This window comes from Polyodon spathula, chromosome 3 (genome assembly GCF_017654505.1).
Source record: "Polyodon spathula isolate WHYD16114869_AA chromosome 3, ASM1765450v1, whole genome shotgun sequence".
NCBI classification, from domain to species: domain Eukaryota; kingdom Metazoa; phylum Chordata; class Actinopteri; order Acipenseriformes; family Polyodontidae; genus Polyodon; species Polyodon spathula.
The window spans coordinates 37559588-37582929 of NC_054536.1; the positions used below are offsets into that span (position 1 = coordinate 37559588).

Sequence of the window (23342 nt, forward strand, 5' to 3'; positions counted from 1 at the left end):
AATCGTTAACGTTATTTCCCAACCTAGGAAAAACAAAAACAAAATCGAACATGACAGTTATTATCATGGACACAGATTTAGCACGTAGCATGTTGACATCACTTTTTTTCATTTCTTTAATGTGGTTAATGAAATGTACCTGTAATTTTATTTTAAATGTATGGTGCTTGCTTGTAACTTACAGTACTGAGTGCAGCTACAGTCTTGGGTCCAAACCGTCAGCCGAGTGTAGATATACTATTTATATCCGCGCTATAGGCCTTCATTATACGATTAAATACTAGTGTTGTACTGTGTTCTTCAATGAGTAGGATATAGCCAGAATACTGGATGCAGCATGCCACAAATAGGTACTGTACTTGTAATTCTACTTTTAGTCACAGTCTCATTATTATTATTATTATTATTATTATTATTAGTAGTAGTAGTAGTAGTAGTAGTCGTAGTAGTAGTATTACACTATGTAACACAATTTGTGTTCCTGGGTAGTAAGTGTTATTTCTTAATTGCTTATGCCTCAAAAGTAAAGAAAATGGCTATTATTCCCCACAAACTTTGCTTTTGTGACCAGGACAGTGATATTTTGAAATTGACCTATTTCCAATGAGAAAACGGGCAAATTTGTGTCTTTTCGTTCACATAAAGTCAGAAAAAACAACATATGAATCCAAATTAACATGTATTTATACTAAAGTAATACAAAAATGACTACAAAAGATTTAGAAGTGAGTAGTTTTTCGAGATTTACGATTATACTGTAAATTTACAGTATAATCGTAAATCTCGAAAAACGCCTTGGAAATTTGTTACACGGTGTTATTAGTGGTAGTACTGACAAATACTGTGATAATACAGAAAATCAAAGATTAAAACAGTACTAATATTATTAATAACTCAGCTAATGCCATTATCCAAGGTGATTTCCTTAATATACTGCAAGCATATTTGTGCCAGAATTGTCCGGTTTTAGTACACTGTTGGTACCATTATTCTATCTTATATATTCTACTTGCAGTATACAACTTTGTATATTCTTTTTGTAAATAATGCAAGATCGTTCTCAAATATTGGACATCTTACTTTTCTTTTGCATACCTGCATTGTCTCTTGCTAGATATGTACCTCCAGATTCGGAAAAATACTTTTAGAAAACCAAGAGCAACTTCTGCTCTGGATCAAAAAGTTGTAAAGCTCTGCTGCTGCCCACCAATGTGGATAACGATTGAAAAACTAGTAGAAACTAATTAAAAAGGTCTGGGGAAAACAAATGGAAATCTGGAAGTCTGATGTTGAAAAAGTGTTTGAACCTTGAGATACTGTACCTATATTGAGTAGTGTACTTTGTACAAATCACAGTCCATAGGTAAATTATGGACAACTTGACATTTTTTCGGACAACCAAATGTCTACAATGGACTGCCCAAAGGGCAAGTACCATTACCAAAATTTTGCGAGCCCTGTGTTCTATCAAAAACAGTCATTGCCTGTGACCTTTGACCTCTCTTATGATCACTGTTGTTATTTCTTATCATCTGCCAAGGACTTTAATAGCCCAGAAAATAAAAACCATTGCACGAAATCACTTGCAGTTTGGTATGGTGGTACATGGCTATGGCTAGTTGACCCTGAAAATGGAGCGAATAGGTCACGTGGTTTGGCAGCCATATTGGATTTTGTATTTTTAGTAACTTTGAAGACACTAAAACAACAAAAAATATTGCTGCTATTGCCCTCAAACTTCTGACATATGTTGAGGAGGGGTGTGCAATTACACATATCATGTGACGTGTCACATAGCCGCCATTTTTGGATTCTACATTTCATGGTTAATATGTAAGACATACAGTAAGCCACTTATCCAACCTGATCAATTAACCGCCTCGCTAAATAAACAAATATTAAAAGTAGGCTGTAGAGGAATGACATTGGCAACAATTGCAGCATCTGCAATGGAAACAGAAAGCAAGCGTTGTGCCAATCAGCCTTTTAGTTCGTTCCCCTTTAAGAGAGGTGAGCTGTGTGGGCTTGTCAGTGAGCTGTGCAGCAGTAACGATTTAATACACCAGTTAAAGGGTTTTACTCCTTTTTGTCCAATGTGTTTAAATGATAGTGTACATGTTTGCCAACACTGGCAATGTGTTTTTGTAGCTTTTAAATGCATCTGAATCAAACAAAGCAAGCTTCATAAATGCAATGCTCATTTGTTTAAAATAGCCTTAGCAATACTCAAACCAAGCTTCTTATTGGTTGTGTTGGCAATATGAAGAAAGAGCGCAGAGCACTGTAGCAGAACCAGGGAGGCACGGACTTCAAAAGTTAAGAAAGAAGGCATCAGTTGCAGGTTATTGTACATTTGCCTTTTGTTTTGATTTTTTTTTTTTTAAAGATTTGCGTGGAGATGGCTTATAGTAAACACAGCAACACTGTATTAGTAGTCTAATCAATCTTTGTTATGTTTGTTTAGTTTTGAAGCAAATAATGTCCCCATGCTCAAAGCAGCTTGCATGTTTTTATTCACTAACATTTTTATTCACTAGGCATTTATTCTATTTATGCAGCATGTGTAAATGACATTTTCTAAATGGAGGAAGAACAGAAATATTATAATAGCTTGTCTATCTTCTGACTGATTAAGAGTTTCTCTAAGAACCATGAGCATTAAGCTTAGACTCTGAGAAAAACACCTTAAACATAAGACATTAAACACTCTCCAACATAACAGCTTAAAAGCTATTAATCAGCCAGAGAGAATGATACATCTCAATAGTAGTAACTTTATCTTCCATCACTAGAACTTGTGATTCCAGATTGTACCATGACTTAATGTTTGCCAGAGTTAGGGGGGGCCTATATCTAAGTGTAGAGATAAAATGTTTATGCCAAAATTGATGCTTAAGAAACCAAAACTACGTAAACTGTTAACCACAATAATTTGCAAGAAAGGAAATACAATGGAAATTAAGATAAAAGGACAGGAATATGATATAAATAAGGAAGAGATGTTACAGATATACACAGCTGGATCAAAAGACTGTACATCTGGGAAAACAGGATACGCTTATTATATAAAAAATATTAAAACATGTAAAAAGGGAAGATGATCAAATCATGTATCAGTATACAGCTGAGTTGATGGCAATTCTTATGTCCATAGACACAATAGAGGAATTTAAAGAAAAGAATACTGTGGCCACTCAACTTTTGAAAATCTTCCACAATTCTCCCAAGAAACTTGCAGCATACCTCAAAATACAGCTAGAGGTAACAGCAGTCATTCTAGGTCAAAAGGCAAGTAACAGAATTGCAGAGAGATTAAAGAACTGTAAAACGTGATGGCTATCCTTCGACAATGCCATAGCAGCAGTTTGCACTGACGTCCCTGCTATCCTGCAAATATTATGCCACTTAAAGACTGACCCATCATGGGCACCATCTACATTCTGAATGCTGACCTGCCCATACTCAGTGATCTCAACAGAGTTTCCCAACAGGGCACAATCAACTTTGCACAAACTGAGCCATCCATTCAAATCTGTAAAGACAAGCTCCAAATGTTTGTTGAAAAGAAAGCACCAGTGGTGAAGTTTTAAGAAGATTAAAAGAAAAGCTCTGGCCCTGACGGAAATGAAGTGCACCAGCAGTGACATCAAATACCTGGTGAAACTGCTCAGTGACTACGCAAAAGCCCTCATTGACAACATCTCTAAGTGATTTCAAGATGCAACACCAGTCCTATCTACTATGCAAGTGTTTGACCATACAGCCATCTAAGACAAGCCCTTAGTTACCATAACATGGTAATGAACATATACATTTTTTCGCTGGTCATTTTTTCCCTGGTGATGAATCTGTTCATGCCCAACTCCTTGCTGAATGGAATGAAATATCACTTGGTGACATGAAAACTGCCTCAGCAGTGAAGGGTGGCAAATTCTCTCCTGCAGAATTGTGAACTGGTTGCTTTTCTGCAAGGCGAATCTGCACCTAACCAATACGTCATCAGCAAGCGCATAAAAGCTCTGTGTGTTATTATTTCATGTCGCTTCTTTTTGTTTCGACTGCTCAGTGAAGCGCTGGGAAGCCAAAATAGGAGTTTACCACTTAGAGTCTGGAAGAAGGGCTGCCCTCAGCCACGGACTTCCTGAGGTTTCCCCCTAAAAATATGTGAGGAGGGGTTTTTCCTTACCTGAGTGCTGAGAGGTTCGTTTTTAGTTCTGTGGGGTGAGTGGTCGGGTTGGAGAGGCTGGGCTCTCTCCCCCGCCACAGTCATACTCTGGGGGAGGGGCCATGTCTCAGCTGCTGATTTTCATTAAATTCAATATTTGGGGGATAGGTGGCAGGGCGCTCTGTGGAGCATGTTATATTATTATTCATTCATGGTTTGGTGGCCTCGTCTTTTTGCGGGGAGGTGGCCTCTGGCCAAACTTATCTCGCCATTGTGGGCTACGTTAATTATTTATTATTATTCTCCACTCATGGTTTGGCGGCCTCGTCTTTTTAAGGGGAGGTGGCCAATAGCCACTTCCTATCTGTGGCACTGGTGTGTATGTAACTGTTCATGTATTTCCAGCCGGTCTTGCGCAGGTAGCCGTCGGGCACGCACAGACGAGACCTTCAGCCAAATTTATCTTTCACTCGGGCCCTGACTGTCCTTCACAGTTCATAAATCATGTGCAGTTGCAATCATCATCACTCATTCATTGCCATTCATTCATAGCAGATTCTCCATGCTGAATGGGTCATTCTGCAGCTATGCAAGCAGAAATACTGCTACAGAGGGCCATTACCCTTTTTAATTCCTGTATCCAATGCATGGCCAGAAAGGGGGGCTTCAATAGTCAAATTGATCAAGAACACTTAGAAGTCTGATTGTTGGCGATGTACTCAATTCATTGATGCAAATAAGCATGAATGGTCGGCCAACCGATGATTGCAAAGCATTCATCAAAAAATGTGTACAAATACAGCTGGAGGTAAAAGCAAGGAAAAAACTTCTCAGATTTCTCAGCCGGACTGCTTCTGTAGCCGCATCAGTGGAGCAGCCAGCTCATGTTGAGCAGTGAACTTACAGCACAGACTCCCACTGAAAACCAAGAAGAAGTGAAAGTAGAAGTTGGTGTTGCTGCACAGAAGCTTGGCCTCCCTTCGGATGAGAAGTCGGACACATGATATGAATATTCTATGGCTGTGTTTGAAGGTTTGATCACTAGCCAGGAATCCAAAGTTAGTTTTAAACCTCTGAAGGTTTGTCAGGTGGCATTCACGCACTGTATGTATTTATTTATTTTCTCTGTTAACAGAAACCGTTTGACAATGTGTGAATACTATAAATCACACATTAAATGTCACTCACATGCAAAATTCTATCTTTTGATTTGAATAATGCATATTACACAAACATAAGTTGTATTAAAATCCACTACCAAATCATTATACGTAACAACCCTATATGGCACCGCTGCCGTGTACTATGGGTGTACTATGCCAAAGCCCTGGGGGGGGGGGGGGGGGGGGGGACCTATAGTGGTTGTAGTGCCTCAGTAAAATATCTATTGAATACCTAGTGTACAAGACTGAGTAAGGCAAGTGCTAATGTAGAATATGTTTGAGACATACAAAATATACAATAACACTAATTTATCCAGAGACAGACCTTTAATTTCTTCATTTGCCATCTCGACAGCAAAGCGTTGTCTGTTGTAAGCTGTATTGACTGAAATGTCTCGAAACCCCTCTGCTGTTTGGGATTTTTTTGTTAAATGCCCAGACGACCCAAAAAAAAAAGCTGAATGCAAACTATGCAAGTGACTATTGATGTATCATGGGGGCACAATCAAACTCCGGGGTCACTTGACAAGCGCAAGTTCATTTATTATCAGTAGTATTATTTATATTTTTTGTAGTAGTAAAATGGGACTGTGACTGATAGCCTGCTTGGAACGGTGACTGTTAAAGTTTAGCTTAAATCCGCTGCAGTTGGTGCTGCTGCAATGCAAGCTTACTGTATCTATCGCAAGCAGCATCAATTACATGTAAATAAACAATGTTGTTTTGTTTTTTCTTTAATTAAAATTATAAAAACAGGATTACTGTTCTATATAACATATTTTTTAAACTTTGAATGTAAAATAGGATTTTCAATCAAATATAAACAAGAAGCTATGGTGATGAGACCAGTAAATTAAGCAAATTGGTACCATCGAAGGTGCAAACCTTCCTTCGGTAATGTGGTTTGAACCTTCAAAGGTCAAAATGTACCCTTCGATGCAGACGTAGAATATTCCAGACTTTGTATAGTATATAACTATTAAACTGTTTTGATTAAAAACAAATACTAGTTTTTTTTTTTAGTCTTGATGCTCAGTCATTTTTTCTTCCTGTTGATCTTGCCTTGCTGTGAGCAGTCCTGAAACAAAGCTCCTTCACTACACTAATGGAATACTTTGTCAGACACTACAAGCAGACCACTGCTAGTTGAGCACATGCTTCAACCAAAAATGCACCAGAATGCCCATTTGAATCCCTTTTTTTAAAATCCTCCCACACTCTCCCCCTCCTTTGGCCCTACCCGCCTTGATGAGATGGGTGCCCCATACTGCCTCATACTTTAAAACGAATTGAGACCCTGCACAGGTAACCATTAAAAATAGTTCATTAGTTCATCCATTGATAAGAATGCTTTTGCGTGTTTCCGGAGATTAAACAGAACATTGCCCTAACAAAAAAAACTAGAACAAAAAAACACAGCAAAGTTGTTGTCTAGTTAAACTCTACTATTACTATACTGAACAAAATGAGCAAATACAATATGGTTTTACTGAACTAAACTATTATTATAAAGTCGTGGTTCATTTTATCAGTATTTTTTGACGCTAATTGATTCTACATTCTTATCTTCAACAGTAACTACTGTACTAAAGAATGTAGGCCCTTGAGATAAAATTTCACACAATGTGAGAAAAGACAGATAATTCAATAATGAACCAATTACTAACTCCAAGTTTCTCCTCATTTTAATGCTCACCTTAAAATGAAATTGGTACATGTTTAAAATGTTTTTAATTTACTTAACTGTTTTGAACTTGCATTTGCTACTGTTTCTGCTGTGAACGAGAGGCTGAGTGCAGTACTGTCCCTGTAGGTTGTAATTCATTTTAATATAAATATAATCAATAAGTGAAGGCCTACTGGTGCCCACAAAAACAGTTATATTGGTAACACACTACCTCAAAGGCGTCTCTCCCAAATTCTGGCCAAAGCAGAAACTATTTTAGCTTCTTTGCAAAGCTCCACCAATACACCTCAATCCTGACCTAAATGACATACTGTACATGGCTTAAAACAGTTGTGTCTGTATCAAACTGTGTGGTGGTTCTGTGAGTGTCTCTGAGATCACCAAACTAAATTCTTTTGTTGATATCTCAGAGTATGCTTTTGGACAGAACAATCTCAATCAGTTCACAGCCTCTTCAACTTGACTAACAGTAGTTTTTCGAATGGTTACAAAAATAACCTGTGAAATACGGGGTGTAAGAACGGAACTGTGGAATGACGAGCTCAATTGTTTTACACCACAGCATGTTTAGAAATCCACCCGTATGCATTTGAGGGCTCGTAAACTTGTCAGCTGTAAAGCCTTTAAAACCTAATAGCTCTATTATACCATTCTTAAAAGACTGTCTGCGTGTTAAGAAAGACCCAGCTCACAGCAGTTGTTTTTTCAGGCATGTCCTCCTCCACTTCATCCCCATAAACTGGCACAGGGAAGATGGAAAGGGAGGCACAGCAAACCACATTCTGTTCCCTCCATCTTCCTTTAAGGGCTGTAGGACTATGATTTATGTTTTACCCTCATCGTCCTGTATCCAAAACATTGTTATTAGTCACTTAGTTAGACTATTCCTTAAAAGTTGACCATTTATTAACTTTTTTGTTTTTTGTAAGGCCGACAGTGGATATTCAAGAAGATTATTTTTGCAGTGCACTAGTATATTTTGGAAGAAGTGAATAATTTATTTCCACAGCATTCAGAATTTCTCAGTTGAAAAGGGGGAAACATATTAGACACATGAACATTATAATCATTGCTAGAACGTACTGTTATGCTAATATAGTATTTGTTTCACAAAAACAACAACAATTATTTCTATTCCAGACCATCAGTTACCAGAGATATGTAGACATGCTATCAGAATCTGTTCCCCCATCTTATATAAAACAAATCCAGTATATAACCACAAAAGTCATGGCATCATGGCTTGCTGATTGCAAGTTTCAGAATCCATAATGTCTCAAAGCTACTACTCTATAAGCCATTCTGGAAAAAACATTTCAACACCCTTCTTTCCTCAAGATGTTAGTGGTGGTTATCATTAAAAAACTGTCACATTTCCCTTTACCTTGCAAACTTGTCGCATTGATTCAGGATCATCGTTTATAATGTTAAGTGAGGTATTTCTTTTTTATTTCCCCAGATAGCCTATATTGTGTACTTAAGGCAGCACAAATTACAAATGACCTTTCCAGGACCAGGCACGTTCTATGATGCTGTCACAGCTGCTCTGGAAGAGCACAGCACAATGCTTCTCTCTGAACTGAATAAAAAAGTGGGACAGTCAACTGGCTGTCTAATAAAAACAGTCTTATCTGGAGTTTCAGTAAATGCAGGAACCTTCTGTCCTGCAGCAGCTGCATTAATTACACACAACCGCGGTCCTTGGTCTCCTTGCTCTTCAGCAGCGGTACATCTGAGTTATCATTGACTTGCGGGTAGAAGTGTTTAATGGGTGATGAACTGATGGGAACATCTCAGAATGCACAACACAATTGGTTCTGTGACTGAATTTCAGAAAGGTTGCAAACATTTCAAACTGATCGTGAATTTATATAGTCTAATCCCAACCATTTCAGTTAGTCCCTATCATTACTTATGCTAACATACACCATATATGATATATCTATGCAAACAAGTGCACATGTCGGTACAAGATTTGATATATGGAATGAGTCATAATCACTCTGTACACTATCTATTAAGCAATTATATGTACAAAAATTTATACCTGAACCAGAAATCAATTCAGATGATAGATGACAGATAATAGTACATTACATAATATCACTGTTTCATTATTTAGCACATTCCCACTCCTAGTCCTATAAGCACTGGGGCAGTGTACATGTTAAAAACATCAAAACTGTAATGAATATGCAAGTGTGCTTTCACAATATACAAAGGTCTTCAGTGTAGAGGGATACGGAAATGACTATACACCTTGAATATGGTATTCAAAGCTTCTGAGTCAAGTCTTTTTTATCCATTATTAAGTAGTGGTTATCAAGCATCTAAACAGAACAAAAATGTGAAACAGTAGGATTCGGACAGGAGGAAACTATTCATATTAATACAGTTTTCTCAAGTAAGCTTTCCTGCTGAAAATACCTGTAACTAGAATGAAATTGCATTCTTGAATCGCCAGTCAACATACAAGCTGGTAAACTCCTCAAAACCTTTTTAGATTCGTGAGACAACCAAGTGGCCTGCCGACAGTCAGCAAAAATTATAAAAATAAACTCAAATAAATACAGAAAAAAAACAAACAAAACAAACAACAAAAACAGTAACACCATCAACTTGTGATTAAGATGTGTGTGTCTTATTTTTGTATCCGGCAAAGTGCGCATCACATCACCCCTTTCCAGTCACTCAGCCAATCGGCAAGACTCACGCAAGCCTTTCCACTGAGCTCCGCTTTGGTTACTCTGTGGGTGATTTTAGATTTTTACTTGTGTTGCTCTTATTTTGAAAGTGATGTAAACATGGCTATTTCTACTCTAGCTAGCAAGAAGAGAAAACTTAATGGTAGAATCAGCAATGACTGCACCAATAAATATATATTGACTTTACCAACCTTACCGAACACAAAGCCAGTGTCAGTAGTTGAGGAATACAATGTGACAAGGCATTCTGAAAGCAAACACAGAGCTTTTGGAAATACATATCCAGCAGTTAGAAGCTCAAAAGTAGAGGCGCTGATCTCTTCCTCCCAGAACATGCTTGTGAAACTCTTGTGTGATCTTGCACTCACTGATTGCTTTTTTGAGATTCACTCAAAAGCATACCATACAGAGGAGATTAACAGTTTGGTCAGAAACATCAAATGTCATTATTTGGGAAATTAACCAAAATGTAGAAACAGGATCATTTCCCACATGCTACTGTTATCCCTTTCCATGGGACTAAGATGTTTCAAGTTTTCATTTTTGTGTCAGAGATGGAATAGAAACAAAGAGACATGTTTATTTGTTTTAAGTGGCACACTCACATAATGTGTGATGAAAGATTTTTTGTTTGCATTTTTACTTTTTTTTCAGTCACTTCATTACCTTACTGGGGGTCAAGAAGAGCTACTTCCTTGTAGTGACCCCTCGGCAACATCTCTGACGGCAAAAAGCTCTTCAAATCGAACTTACCATGCAATGCATAAGCAAAGCAATGTTGGGCTTGGTTAATACTTGGATGGGAGACCATCTGGGAATACTGAGTGCTGTAGGCTGCATGTTAAGCTCATATATATATATATATATATATATATATATATATATATATATATATATATATATATATATATATATATATATATATACCTTACTTACAACCACATTGTCACACAGTTCTCACTCTCAGACTGTATAGTATAACAGCTATACTATTAATATGTCACATACATTTTAAATGTTTGCAATGATACTCTGTTAAATTCTCACACTATTCTATTATTAAAGTACTATTCATCCAGTAACATTTGTAAGTTTTATTCCAAATTATGTTATACAATATGTATTATATTGCTTAAAAATGTGCAGAGTAAAATACTTCTGGCCTGCCTACTCCTAACTTTTTTCCAATCTGGCCCCCTTAAAAAACTAGTTGAACAGCCCTGGTGCACACAGTAGACTGTTTAAACAACAAATCTATGATCACGTTCGCTATGAGTAATTGCTTACATCATTTACAACTCTGAGTTAACGTAACCAAGACAAGTTCTGATGAAAATAAGCTTATGTCTGAGTCCATGCCTAACCATTAAAAAAGCACTTCTATTTTAATTCTCAATTTATTTAGACTGGACCAATCTCATGAAATATAGGTCTTCAGTCACCGCTAAAGTATTATAACAATGCTGGTTGATACCAGTATGTGGGTGGCGTTGCCTCATTTAAGAAGACATAAGACAGACCATTCATTTAGTTCCACAGAGGTTTTAAAAATATATAAAAAAAACATGAAACCACTAGAAGTAACTGGGGATTGGTATCCTGTTCACAGCTGTATATATTAATCATAGTTACAAAGGTGAAGGAAGCCACAGGCTTTTAGCTGCTTGTATTTGCTGGAAAGGAAACCCGTTTAAGCTTCTTGGAGAGTAATGACGCCTTCGTATACATATTTTATTTACTGGATGTTTTGAGAATATCTTCTATCCTCTTATTTATAAAGCATCTGTGTCATTCCATGTTTTTTTTGTTTTTTTTATCAGTTTGACACATCTGTCTGTACTGCTTCTTTAACTAACATTTTTATAAAATAACTCTTAGTTTAGTATTCAAACTATGTGACAGGTTCCTTTTTCTGTCACAAACAAACCAATCCCGTCGAATGAACCTTCTACAACCACAACTCAATAGCACATGCATTCACTAATTCAAACCATTCAGAAAAACCGGTTTTCAGTTTCAGTATCTTGTGTGCGAGGTGTCATTTTTAATTTTTACTTTAAGTTTCCCATGGTCCATACAAACAAAAATAATAATTGAAATATAAAAAGTAAACAGTAGTTAACATGTTCAGGTACTTACTTAACTGCCAAGTCACACAAGAGAATAAAGGAAGATTTCTTTAGAAGGAAGTACATTTTTCATAACAGAAAGTAAGGAGTCTTTTTTATTGCTAGGATTTTAGTTTTTTTGCCCCAGTTCCTGCATGACAGATATAGTGTTATCTGAAATTCAGAACTTTGACAGGGACGTCAGGTTATTTATAAATTTATAATGTTCAATGGGGGACAAAAACATTTGGGGTGGGGTGTTAATTGTTATTAATAATGTATGCATTTATTCAAATTACAATCATACTGTATTATATTATTTAAAACTTAACTTTTTGAACTTCCTTATAAATTACTTATTCATACATAACACACTCACTTTCTGTTGGCCCACAAGGAGACAGGCGCCAGCAGCAGTGTAAATCTGACACACCACAAGTGGAATATTTCTTTGTGGAATAGACAGGTAGACGGCTGGTTACCATATGGAGTTTTCCCACTTTTTTGATGTCAGCATTTGGCACATTTGTTAAATGATGGTATGTGAAAAACTTGAATAACTCAGTTAAATGGTCTCATTTCAAAATTATATCCCTTGTGTTTGTTTTGCGTTGGTGTTTACTCAGTGGCTGTGCATCGTCTAGGCTTGAGTTAGCAAAGTCTGAACTTTTATTGCACCACACAGATTAAATATTCAATAATAGGACATGTTCTAACAGGTACCATGTCAGAGAGTGGTGGTTATATATTACACTTGCTTGCCACCCCGATGCCAGATTATGATATTTCAGACAGTGAGAAAACAGCACATAATTATCAGATGGGTACAGAGGGGTATAGGGTTTCAGCTGTCAAATTAGCTGGTCTTGCTACAAATAGGTGTCAGAAGTGAGTTCAAGTAAACATTATGCTAATAAGTAAGCTGACTCATAACCTCCAGCACAGAAAATAACATGTCTCAGAAAACATCTGTGCCAGGAAAGCAGATTGAATCTGCAGTCACCTTCCTAGAGCACTGAATACTATAAAAACACAGGTTACCTCAGGGAAAGAAGAACGGCAGCAAAACAGGCTTACATAACTAAGTCTTTGTTCACAGACACCTGAATTACGACCCTATTTTATGTCAGGTAAATAAGGCATATGTCACCTGGCTGTATCTTTTCTTTGTGGAAGTTATACAATGGGCTTTCTTGTAGACTCTGCTTTCATTGCCTGTTGTTTACAAAGGATCTTAAATGAGCTGAAGCAATAGAGCGTTAATAATGGTGGGGTGAGGTCTTCTGAGTGGATTAACACAACCTTTTTTAAATTATTTTTTTATATTGAATCTAGCATTTTATTTTATTTATGAAAAGTCAAGACTGTTAAAAAAAGGATATCAGAAATGTTAAAGATTTCTTAAATGAATACAAATACAGAAATAGGCAGTAGCATTGCAGATGTAAAAATAAAATGCCCACTTAATGGAATTTCATTTAAGAAAATCAATGTTTACAAAGTAATGCATGTTGTATCATTTCAGTACAGTAGTCTCCACGTATAGAAACACCTCCTAAGAGAAAACTTTGTCTAAGAGAACAACCTTTTGGTGAAATTGATTTTTCCCATTGGAAATGCTCCACCTAAAGGAACAGGAACTTCGCCTTTTTGCCTAGCAAGTTGTTCACAACTGATACAGTACTGTTTTGCAACCTGATAACTTATCATCATCAAACTTAAATTAAAATGGTTTATTCAATCTTGCCATAATGTATTCTGATTTCCATTCCCCCTCGTCACTATCACTAGAAAATGGCATGTAAACAAACACTGCAACGGGTCCCTGTTTCTTTTGCTACAAGTACAAAGTTAGAAATTGTCTGAGCGCTTGAAAAAAACCTGAATCAGACACAAATTTGTTGTTTTCCATTCTGGTGAAATCCTTCACCATTCTGTTAAATCATTTTAGGCATGTCTTGAAAATGGCTCCTGTACAACTTATTCATAATTAATGCTGCTGCTGCTTTTTTGACATGTATAGGGGTGCTGTGGTAATTTAGTTTGACAGTTTATTTACGTTACTTTGTCTGTTACTTTATTATTATAGTATAAAAAAACATGTCTTCTTAAAAGCTCATGCAAAGCAGGGAATAGCTTGTGTGTGCAAAGTAAATTAAAAGCAGTTATTTGTACAAAATTAAATCGTACACCGGATCTCAAATAAAATAAGGAAAATTAAGAAAAAAAAGGCGGCCAGTTACTCCTATCTGTTATTAATCACTAGCGTTAACAGATAACATGATCGGAGCACTGGTTTTAATTGAAGGAGCAGAGAGATTTCTTTTGCACTTGGAAAAGGAAGGTGTGAACAGGAGGGCTTTGCAGGGGTGACATCAGACCAGAAATAGACTCCAAACACTGATGAATGGCGGTGAATCTGTGATGTTGCGGCGTCCAGAGTTTTATTGTAAATAATAATAATAATCACAAAAAAAAGATTTAAATAAAACACACAAACAAACATTGGCCAAACAAACAAACACACACAAGACAGATGTGGACGAACCAAACAAGTATCTTGCAAGTCCGCTCGTACGAGTAGCATTTGTTTATATTTTTATTTCACTCTTCTCTCTCTCACCCGTTCTCCACTCACGAACACACAACCCCGAGTGAGTGAAAACATGCAGCTTTTATGCAGCTGTACCGAGACTCGATTGCTAATCAATCATTCAACTGGAGTCTCGGTACAACTGCACATGAATTAATAAAAGTGCAATTCCCTGCACATGAATTAATAAAAGTGCAATTCCCTTAATAAAAGTGCAATTCCCTGCGCTCACATATTTTACCTGCACGTGAAGTGCTGTGCAATCCTCGTGCCTAAATACAAATTACACTTTAAACACTTGTGTTCTAAACCCATATTTATATTCTGTATATTTTATACATAAACACCAACATTAACACACTACAGTCAACATAAAACACTTAATAAACACAAAGGGGCGTGACACTCCGCCACAGAGGGTTTTAATTAATGAAAGAGTATCCTTGAAACATAAATTTGACACACCGATAATACAGAGAGTTTATAGGATCAGGTTTCATTTCTTAAAGGCTACCTAGACAATTCAAGATTTGTAGTTATGAAAATATTTAAGACTTTTCTATACTTGTGCTTATGAATAAGATTTTATCACTTGTTTTAATCATTTGTAAACATACAGAATGTTTGTTGTATTGCTAAAATGGCATACCGTTATTTGCACCCAGTGTATTGTTACAGAAATGATCAATGCAACTGTAGCCTATCTTAACTCTGGATACATACATTATATGACAACTGACCTCTACTGTAGATTTCATTTGAATTATACAAATAAAAACCTAAGACTAAATAACAAAATCTTGGTATAGAAAATGGTGTATTAGATATTACCATAAAGTTCCCTTATCAGATCATTGACATGGATTTTGCCTAACTGTAGGCCCATTTGTAATGTTGTCAAGACTCCCCCGACACTTTAAGTACAATATACACTTTCAGCTTCACACGTTTGCATGCATATAACATTTTCTTATAATACTGTAAGTGTTCAGTGGCTACTTCTAATAATGTTTATTTATTTATTTATCGTGGAGTCGAGCAAAGAGTAGCCTACCAGAGAAAATACAACATGATTAGAGGAATTCACCAGACAGTTATAAACAAGTTGTTTATTGGGTTAGGGTTTTATTGTAATTTTAAAAGCTTAATAAATATATAATGAAGTGTTACATAGGTGATAACAACTAACAACTAACAACTACAAACACCAATGGCACTTGAAACATATTTATTTATAGCCTACAATCGTGCATACTAAAATACATACAAAAGTAGATGTCAACATAAGAAAATTATTATATATATATTTTTTTTAATCGAAAAAAGATTGTGGCAAAATTCCCCCCGATATTAGGGTAATGACTAGTGGGGTTTAAATTATTTTATTTATTTATTTCTATTTTTATTCCATGCCGTCAAATTTTTACCCACACGCCAGATAATCGTAAATCAGCCTTTTATATGTGAAGTGTTCTAAATAAATGTACACTCTGAATGACAAAATGTACAATTTTAATGCAGTTTACAAATTATACACAACAAAGATATTCCCATTCTTTTTTATTTCCATTTGGCTGCTGCTCGATGGTGGGAGAGCCTCCCTGTATACTAGTAGTTTCCATAACAGTGTATTATGCTTCCATCCATTTTTCTTGATCTCGTTAACATGCATTTTGATTAACAAATTCCTCTTATTTAGTCATTGAGACTTTTTAATGAGAAATGCGTTCAATAACAACCTCATCAACTCAATATCAAAGCATTAACGGATTGATTTTATTAACAAAAATCACTTGCTACTAAAGCTTTTGTTACTATGCCACGAGTTTGATACAATAACACTGGCTTTTGACCCCCCCATAGTATTTAAACACAGCTGTTTTATCGTCTTATTGGCCCTCAGGGCTTGTCTTGTGAAGGCATTTTAAAAGGTAGAATGAAGGATACCATTGATGAAGACTTTGTTTCCCATGCTAGATTACATGGAAACCCTGTATAAAATCTGAAGGGAGGTCACTACCAGTTATGGAAAATTCTAACTCATTTTCAGCGTGGTTGGTATGAGAGTGGATTGGATGACCAGGGGTGCAGCTAATAACCATCTTGCTGGCCCTGTTTACTTTTCAGTAAATGTGCTAGTTCACTCACATGGGACAAAATATTGCTTTACTGATTTTAAAAATCTGGATAAAGCTCTATAAAACATCACAGCATATGTAGCTCGGACAGCATAAAAAAAAAAGGGGGTAGGGGGGTGACTTTCACCACTGCTTAGAAATCACCACCCGCCATTGGTACAGAAAGGTATTGTAAATGGTAATGTTAATGGTGTGGTCTTGAAATCTAAATGCTCTATTAATGTTGCATGCATTGCATTTTAAACATATGCTTGCAGTGTGTAACTGCTGTGATGGGCTACTGTTTTCTCAAGCCAGTAACTTTTCCTTTGGACCTGACTGAGTTGGAAAGTGCAACTGCACAAGCCATTAAAGGGGATATTTTAAAATGCTTGTTGTGTTGTGGATTCACTATGGAACTGCTGTCTGAAGTGTTTGTCGGTTTTTGTAGTGACGGTGCTAACGTCATGTTCGGAGTCAAAACTGGTGTGAGAACACTGCTGCAGAAGGACTTCCCTTACCTGATCTTATGGCACTGTCTCAATCATAGACTTGAACTTGCCACTGATGAAGCTCTGGAAGTCACCGGAGGTACAAATGATTTAAAGGTTTTTTTTAGACAGTTTACATTCGTTGTACAGTCAATCACCAAAAAACTCCTGTGGGCTGAGTGCACATGCCAATGAATCACACATTGCAGTTTGAAAAATGGGCAGTCTTTAATGTGCATTGGGTGGCTTCAACATGGAGAGCTGTTAATGCAGTCTAGCAAGCCTATCCTGCTTTGGCAAAACACTTTGAGGAAGCCTCACAAGACCGGTCAAGAGAAGGAAGGCAGGTTAGATTTCAAGGACTGCATTCAAAGCTTTGTTCTGTAAATGTTGTCAGTAATCTTTCTTTAATGCTCAATCTGCTGACTAAACTCAAGGTCTTGTCTGCGTTGTTACAAGAACGAAAAATGACCATCCCAAAGGAAGACATCATAATGAAAATATACACAGAGAGCAAAAGAAAAACTGGAACAGGCTCAGAAAGCTGAACAAACTACGATGTTCCAAAACAGAAAGCTAAAAGGCACTGGAAAAAGTCCCAGAATCAACTCTTCTCAATTCATTCAAGCAGTTGTTGACAACACGCGGACAAAGCTATTCACAACCGCCTCAAACAAAGCCGACCAAAGCACACGTGAAGAACGGGCATCTGATCATAACAACTTCATTCAAAATGTGTCTGTTTTGAATCCTGAAAAATGGCTAGAGGAACCAGAGAATCCTCTCTTTGGAGAAAATGAAATAAGAGCACTGTGATCCCCTGAGAATCAACCTCCAGGAAACACACCTCGCATTTGTTGAATTCAAAGCTTCTACAGGAAGAACCGTTCCTGATAAATTTTTTAAAAATCGTCCTCGCGGTAGATACTCTTGCAGCAAGCAACACTGACTGCGAAAGGGGATTCAGTGTCATGAATAACATCATTACTGACAAACGGACTGCACTTAGCACTCGTCATGTAGCGGACTTCTTTATACAGAGTGGAATCCTATGCTTTACGTAAAATCATGGCTTGGCAAGGGATGGCGTGCTGTATATTCTTCACAAGGGACGATGCGCTGCACATTCTTCACAAGGGATGACATGCTGCACATTCTTCACAAGAGACGACGTGCTGCACATTCTCACAAGGGAAGACCTGCTGCACATTCTCACAAGAGACGACATGCAGCACATTCTCACAAGGGACGACGAGCTGCACATTCTTCACAAGGGATAGCGTGCTGCACATTCTTATCAAGGGACAAGCTGCACATTCTTCTCAAGGGACGTGCTGCACATTCTTCACAAGGGTCGTGCTGCACATTCTTCACAAGCAACGACGCGCTGCACATTCTTCACAAGGCATGAGAACATGGAAAGCTGCAAGATCAATTCTGCGGGCCATTGTGGGAGTTTCTTTAAATTAAAAGGTTAGTTACTGTTTTTGGTTCCATTCCAACCTAACAAAATGTTTTTAAATCAAACTCAAATGGACTGATTTTATTTTCTATTGTAGCTTTTGTATTAATCCTTTGCGGTCCTATGTCGGACCAGGTCCGACATTATAACGTTCCCTTTCCGGTCCGACATCATCAAAAAGACTAAGCTCAGGTCTCTACTCATTTTTGTCTGGAAAAGGCTGAGAAAACCTTTCATATTACCAAGTGAGACCAATAGGAGCTGAGAGAAGATGAAAAAAAAGGGTGGACCTGAGCAATACAGCCCCTGCACCACAGAGATAACACGGACACAAACAAAGAAGATAGCTGCTTCTGCATCCAGCACTCAAAGAATATCATAGACATTTGCAGAGATTTTTGAGATGTTATAGTAATACAATTAAGACTTGGATCGCATTATTGAGAAGTTTGGTGATAAAACGAGTGATCGGGAGATGATTTATCAGTATGTACGACTATGAAGAGGTATGTGATAAATACAGCGAACAAGGGGTGGGGCTTGGCTGGAGATGCAGTACTGACTGTCCTGTTGATAAGCAGTGCCTTTTAAAACTGTTTTACTGTGAAAAAAAAAAAAAAAAAAATTTAAACAGCGCTAGTAACCAACTTGCTGGCATGTTTACTTTTCAGTAAATGTTGTAATTCACTCACATGGGACAAAATCTGGATACAAATCTATAAAACATCACAGCATAGCTAGCTCGGACAGCATAAAAAAGGGGGGGTGGGGGGGGTGAAAAGTCAACAGTTCCGGTAAGAAATTAAAGTTACTTTCACCACTGCTTATAAATCACCAGCCGTCACTGGCACAGAACGGTATACAATTATTTTGTTGGTCATCTATTTAAGTTTTGCTAATTAAGTAGATAGAATGTGCTTGACTTTTGTCTGCCTTTCTCCTGCCTTAACAATGTTTAGATAATGGTATTGTATGTGGCATGGTCTTGAAATCTAAATGCTATATTAATGTTGCATGCATTGCATTTAAACATACGCTGGCAGTGTGTAACAATTAAGCTGGGCTACTGTTTTCTTTTCTCTGTTGGAGTGGAGAAAATGCATTTAACAGCCAAATTGGGGCAAAACATTAAGAATAGATGAAAAGTGTTGACAGTCAGAATACAACAATAAGATACTACTGCTGCTAGGGGCTTAAGGGGACCCCAAGCCCTGTGCCTTTTTTCTGCCTCACCATTTTTTTTTTGGCCATTAGCCTCACTGCTGTAGTTCCTGCTGCAATAAAATGGGTATGGGGTGTCAATTTGGCCCAATTATGTATATAATGACCACTTTTGAAGATATCACATCCTTACATGGCTGACACTTTAATTCTACCTTTTTGTAATGTAGCCTACATGTGAAATGCTTTTGGTTAGATAAACCTATTAATTTCACTATGTGGAGAAATATGTTTCCAAGACACTTTTCTACTGTCAACAGCAGACAATATCTTCGAAGATAATGTAACCACTTAATAGTACTCCTAAACTTTCCAAACTTAATTGAATAATGTGTTATGTTTTTTAATATCTACTGTCAAACAAGTCTAAAAAAAATATATACAGTACTTCAAGCTATAATATCCCAGCTCACACCAGTTAGACCTGCAAAATGTGGTCTCTTTCAAATGCAACATGTTACAAGCCTAAATCTTTCTAAATGTCCTCTGCTGAGTGATGTGTTTTGCAGCAATGGGTAGTATGGATATCAGTTAAAGCTGAGTAATTTAGACTGTGTCTGCCATGTAATGTTGTGTTTATCTTCTTATGATCTGTTTAAATATTGCTTCTGTAAACACTTGCACAGCAAATCATGGAAGGACTACTTGCGCCCTTTCATGTTGAACTTTTCCTGATTAAAGTGCACCATCAACAAGTAAGGTCTAATTTCAGAAGTAAACCAAAACAATGCAGCAGAGCTTAATGCAAATCCTGGAACTGCATAATAGAAAACAAACAGAAGCTGTTGTTTCCTGATAAGACACATCACTGGGATCACTTAGTATAGACTACCACCTGCCATCTGTAGCACACACTTATTTGCAGATGTTCATCCCCTCACATGACTGATTCATTTATTTATCTAAATGCCATGTATTCTGTACTGCACAAATATTCATCTCCCTGTTTCAGTCAAGATGGGCAAGATCACATTTCTGACCAAAAAAAAAAATTTCTGACCTAAAAAAGTTTAACTGAAGGTCCAAAAACAAAGATTGTGATAAATGAGTACTATTACAGGTTAGTTAATGTTTGAAATACTAACAATGCAGATAAACAAACATTTGTTCTTCATTTTACCTGCAGAAACTGGTTTCTGCAATGGTGACTGTCTTCAAAGACTGATACAAGCTGCAATTCTGTGGCAAATTATGTAAGGGTTTTATTTATTTTTTTGCCTTTCAGATTTTCAGTTAAGTCAAACGTTTACCCACATTTTCCACGATTACAGAATACATTACGTTAGCATTCTCTGAAAAGTGACAAATCACTTCTCTTAGTAGTAACAGGCTGAGCTGGTGGAACTGGCAAAGCTGCTGGCTATCTGCGTTGGTCAGTATCCATGATCTGTATTCACTCACTAGTGTCACACCATCCCTGCTTGGTAGCAAATCCTGTCACGTTAAAATTCTCTTAGGACACAAACAACCGTTCACAAAAAAGCGGCCTGGTTTTCTTTTGAAATTCTTTGGAAACTCAACAAGAATTGACAAATGACGAACGTGGTACTGTAATAAGCACTGTTTTTTTTTTTTTTTTTTTTTTTTTTTAAATACCATATGCTGTAGAATAACAATTTCAGTATTTCTTTTCAACCGAAGACGAGTACAACTACAACCAAAATGGTGTGTTATAAACGTTATCGATTAACAAAATGGCAATACAGTTGTAATTACCATTTAGAACATGATATACTAATTTAAGTTAAAAAAAGGCGTGTTATGACGTAGCATTAACAACATATCCACTCATTAGTAGTGTCAGCGTCCATGTCCACACAAAAGTAGGCTATAATCTATATTCGATTTTTTAAAATTATTATCCAAAAGTCCAGTAAACTTTAAGTATAACCGACTTTTAACGCACTCTTAATTTCTCAAAATATTTTTTTCACTGTCACTTCACACTATTGTGAGACATGGTAATAATTGTATTTTTACAATATATGATCGCAGCACAGATATAATGAAACAGTGCAGCCTAAAAATCGAACTAAACAAAATAAAAACAATGGTTAGTAAGAGTATTGCTAAGAGATGGTGTCAGTGAATTATTCTGTAATAATAACCAGGAGGGTACAGCATTTTGGAGACATCCCCAACGTGAATGCAGTAAATATTACCCTTTATGTTTAAAGAGCGCAATCTAAAAATAGCAACAGTGATTGTATATTGTATTTCACCTGTACAATAAATACTCACAACAGCGCTGACTTACCCAAGTTAACGAAGCTCATCACCAAATCAGCATCGTTTAAGAAGGCACTATCTTGTAAACTGGCAAGAGGTGGACTTTGTGTCGTGAAGATGGATTTGTACTGATCCAAAAAACCCTCTACTTCGTTCTTCTCTTCGTTTGAAATGGTATTGTATAGATCCAACATAAACAGCGGGGCGGAATTGTACTTGCCAGAAGACAGATGCGGTTTGGGTCTATGTGGCAGCCCCAGGATTGAGAGGATCTCTTTCTGCATCTCTCGCTTTTCGTGAGTCCTCAACCTCCTATGAATAAAACTTGAAGGGATGTCGTTATTGCTATCAAATAAAGCACTGCTTCCAACAGCATAGAAAACACAGCACGAACTCCACCACAGTCTCCAAAAAGCTGACCAGTAGCTTATCATGGTTGTATATCCTTTTCCTTCTCTTTTTCTGAATGTGTAGCTCGACTGTAATCTGTTAAAATTAAAAAAAAAAAAATGCGTTTTTTTCTTGATGTCTTTCTTTATGCAAGTGTGTTGCGTTCTGAGCAGGATGTTGTACGTCTAGTAAGCATCTGCATTTAAAAATCTTTCTACTGTAAATTCAAGGCATGTGAAATATTCAAAATGTAACGTGTATAAAAGGGGTCCTACTTTTTCTTTCAGCATTTTGCTTCATTAAGGTGTCCAATACTTGTGTTCGATATTTGTCCACCTAAAAAAAAAAATTGCCCTGAAATTTAAAAAAAAAAAAAAAAAAAAAAAAAAAAAAACTTCGATACATATATGTTTGTAATATCAACAGTTATCTTTTTAATCCTCTCGTAGAATAAATCCCATGGTATCTCTCAGTATTCCGTTTTATAAGCTAAGTACATTTTCATGTCAGGTATATCCTTTCAGATAAATGTTTCCATACCTTCTAGAGCACCAGTCCTCCTCTTGAGTAATGTTCCACATGCAGGTACCACAGCATTTCTAACCCGGGTGATCCCGCCCAGTCACCGAGGGACTCTCCAATGAGATACCAGGAACTTCAAAAGAAACTTCAGTCACCTCTTATATCCAATGGTGGCACAGCGAGATGGCAGCCAAAAAAGAAACAGGTTGCTTGAATTTAACAGTAAAAAATGATCACATAATTTTGATGGCTGAAGTAGCAGTTGCGCTTTTTTAGAGGTATTGCTACAGGTATGGTATAGGTATTTGTACAGTTCCTTAGGAAGAGACTGCAGCAGCAGTTCATGCCCAAGTCTCTGTAAGTCGCTTTAGATAAAACCGTCTGTTTAATGACTGAATAATAATAATAATAATAATAATAAATAATAATAATAATAATAATAATAATACAACATCAATATTTGTTTGACAAATGTTTTAATACGTCTTT

The 23342-nt window shown here is 36.8% G+C and overlaps 1 protein-coding gene across 2 annotated transcripts in view; it reads right to left on the minus strand.

Annotated features, from left to right (window-relative positions):
• The window catches only part of bmp6 (bone morphogenetic protein 6), a 76910-nt gene extending 54000 nt beyond the window's left edge, over positions 1-22910 (minus strand). For both annotated transcript variants that reach the window (XM_041245192.1, XM_041245191.1), the window contains exon 1: positions 21970-22910. In XM_041245192.1, the coding sequence (XP_041101126.1) occupies positions 21970-22375 (406 nt within the window). In that variant the 5' untranslated portion in view covers positions 22376-22910. The remainder of the gene's footprint in view (positions 1-21969) is intronic.
• Positions 22911-23342: the final 432 nt, after the last annotated feature.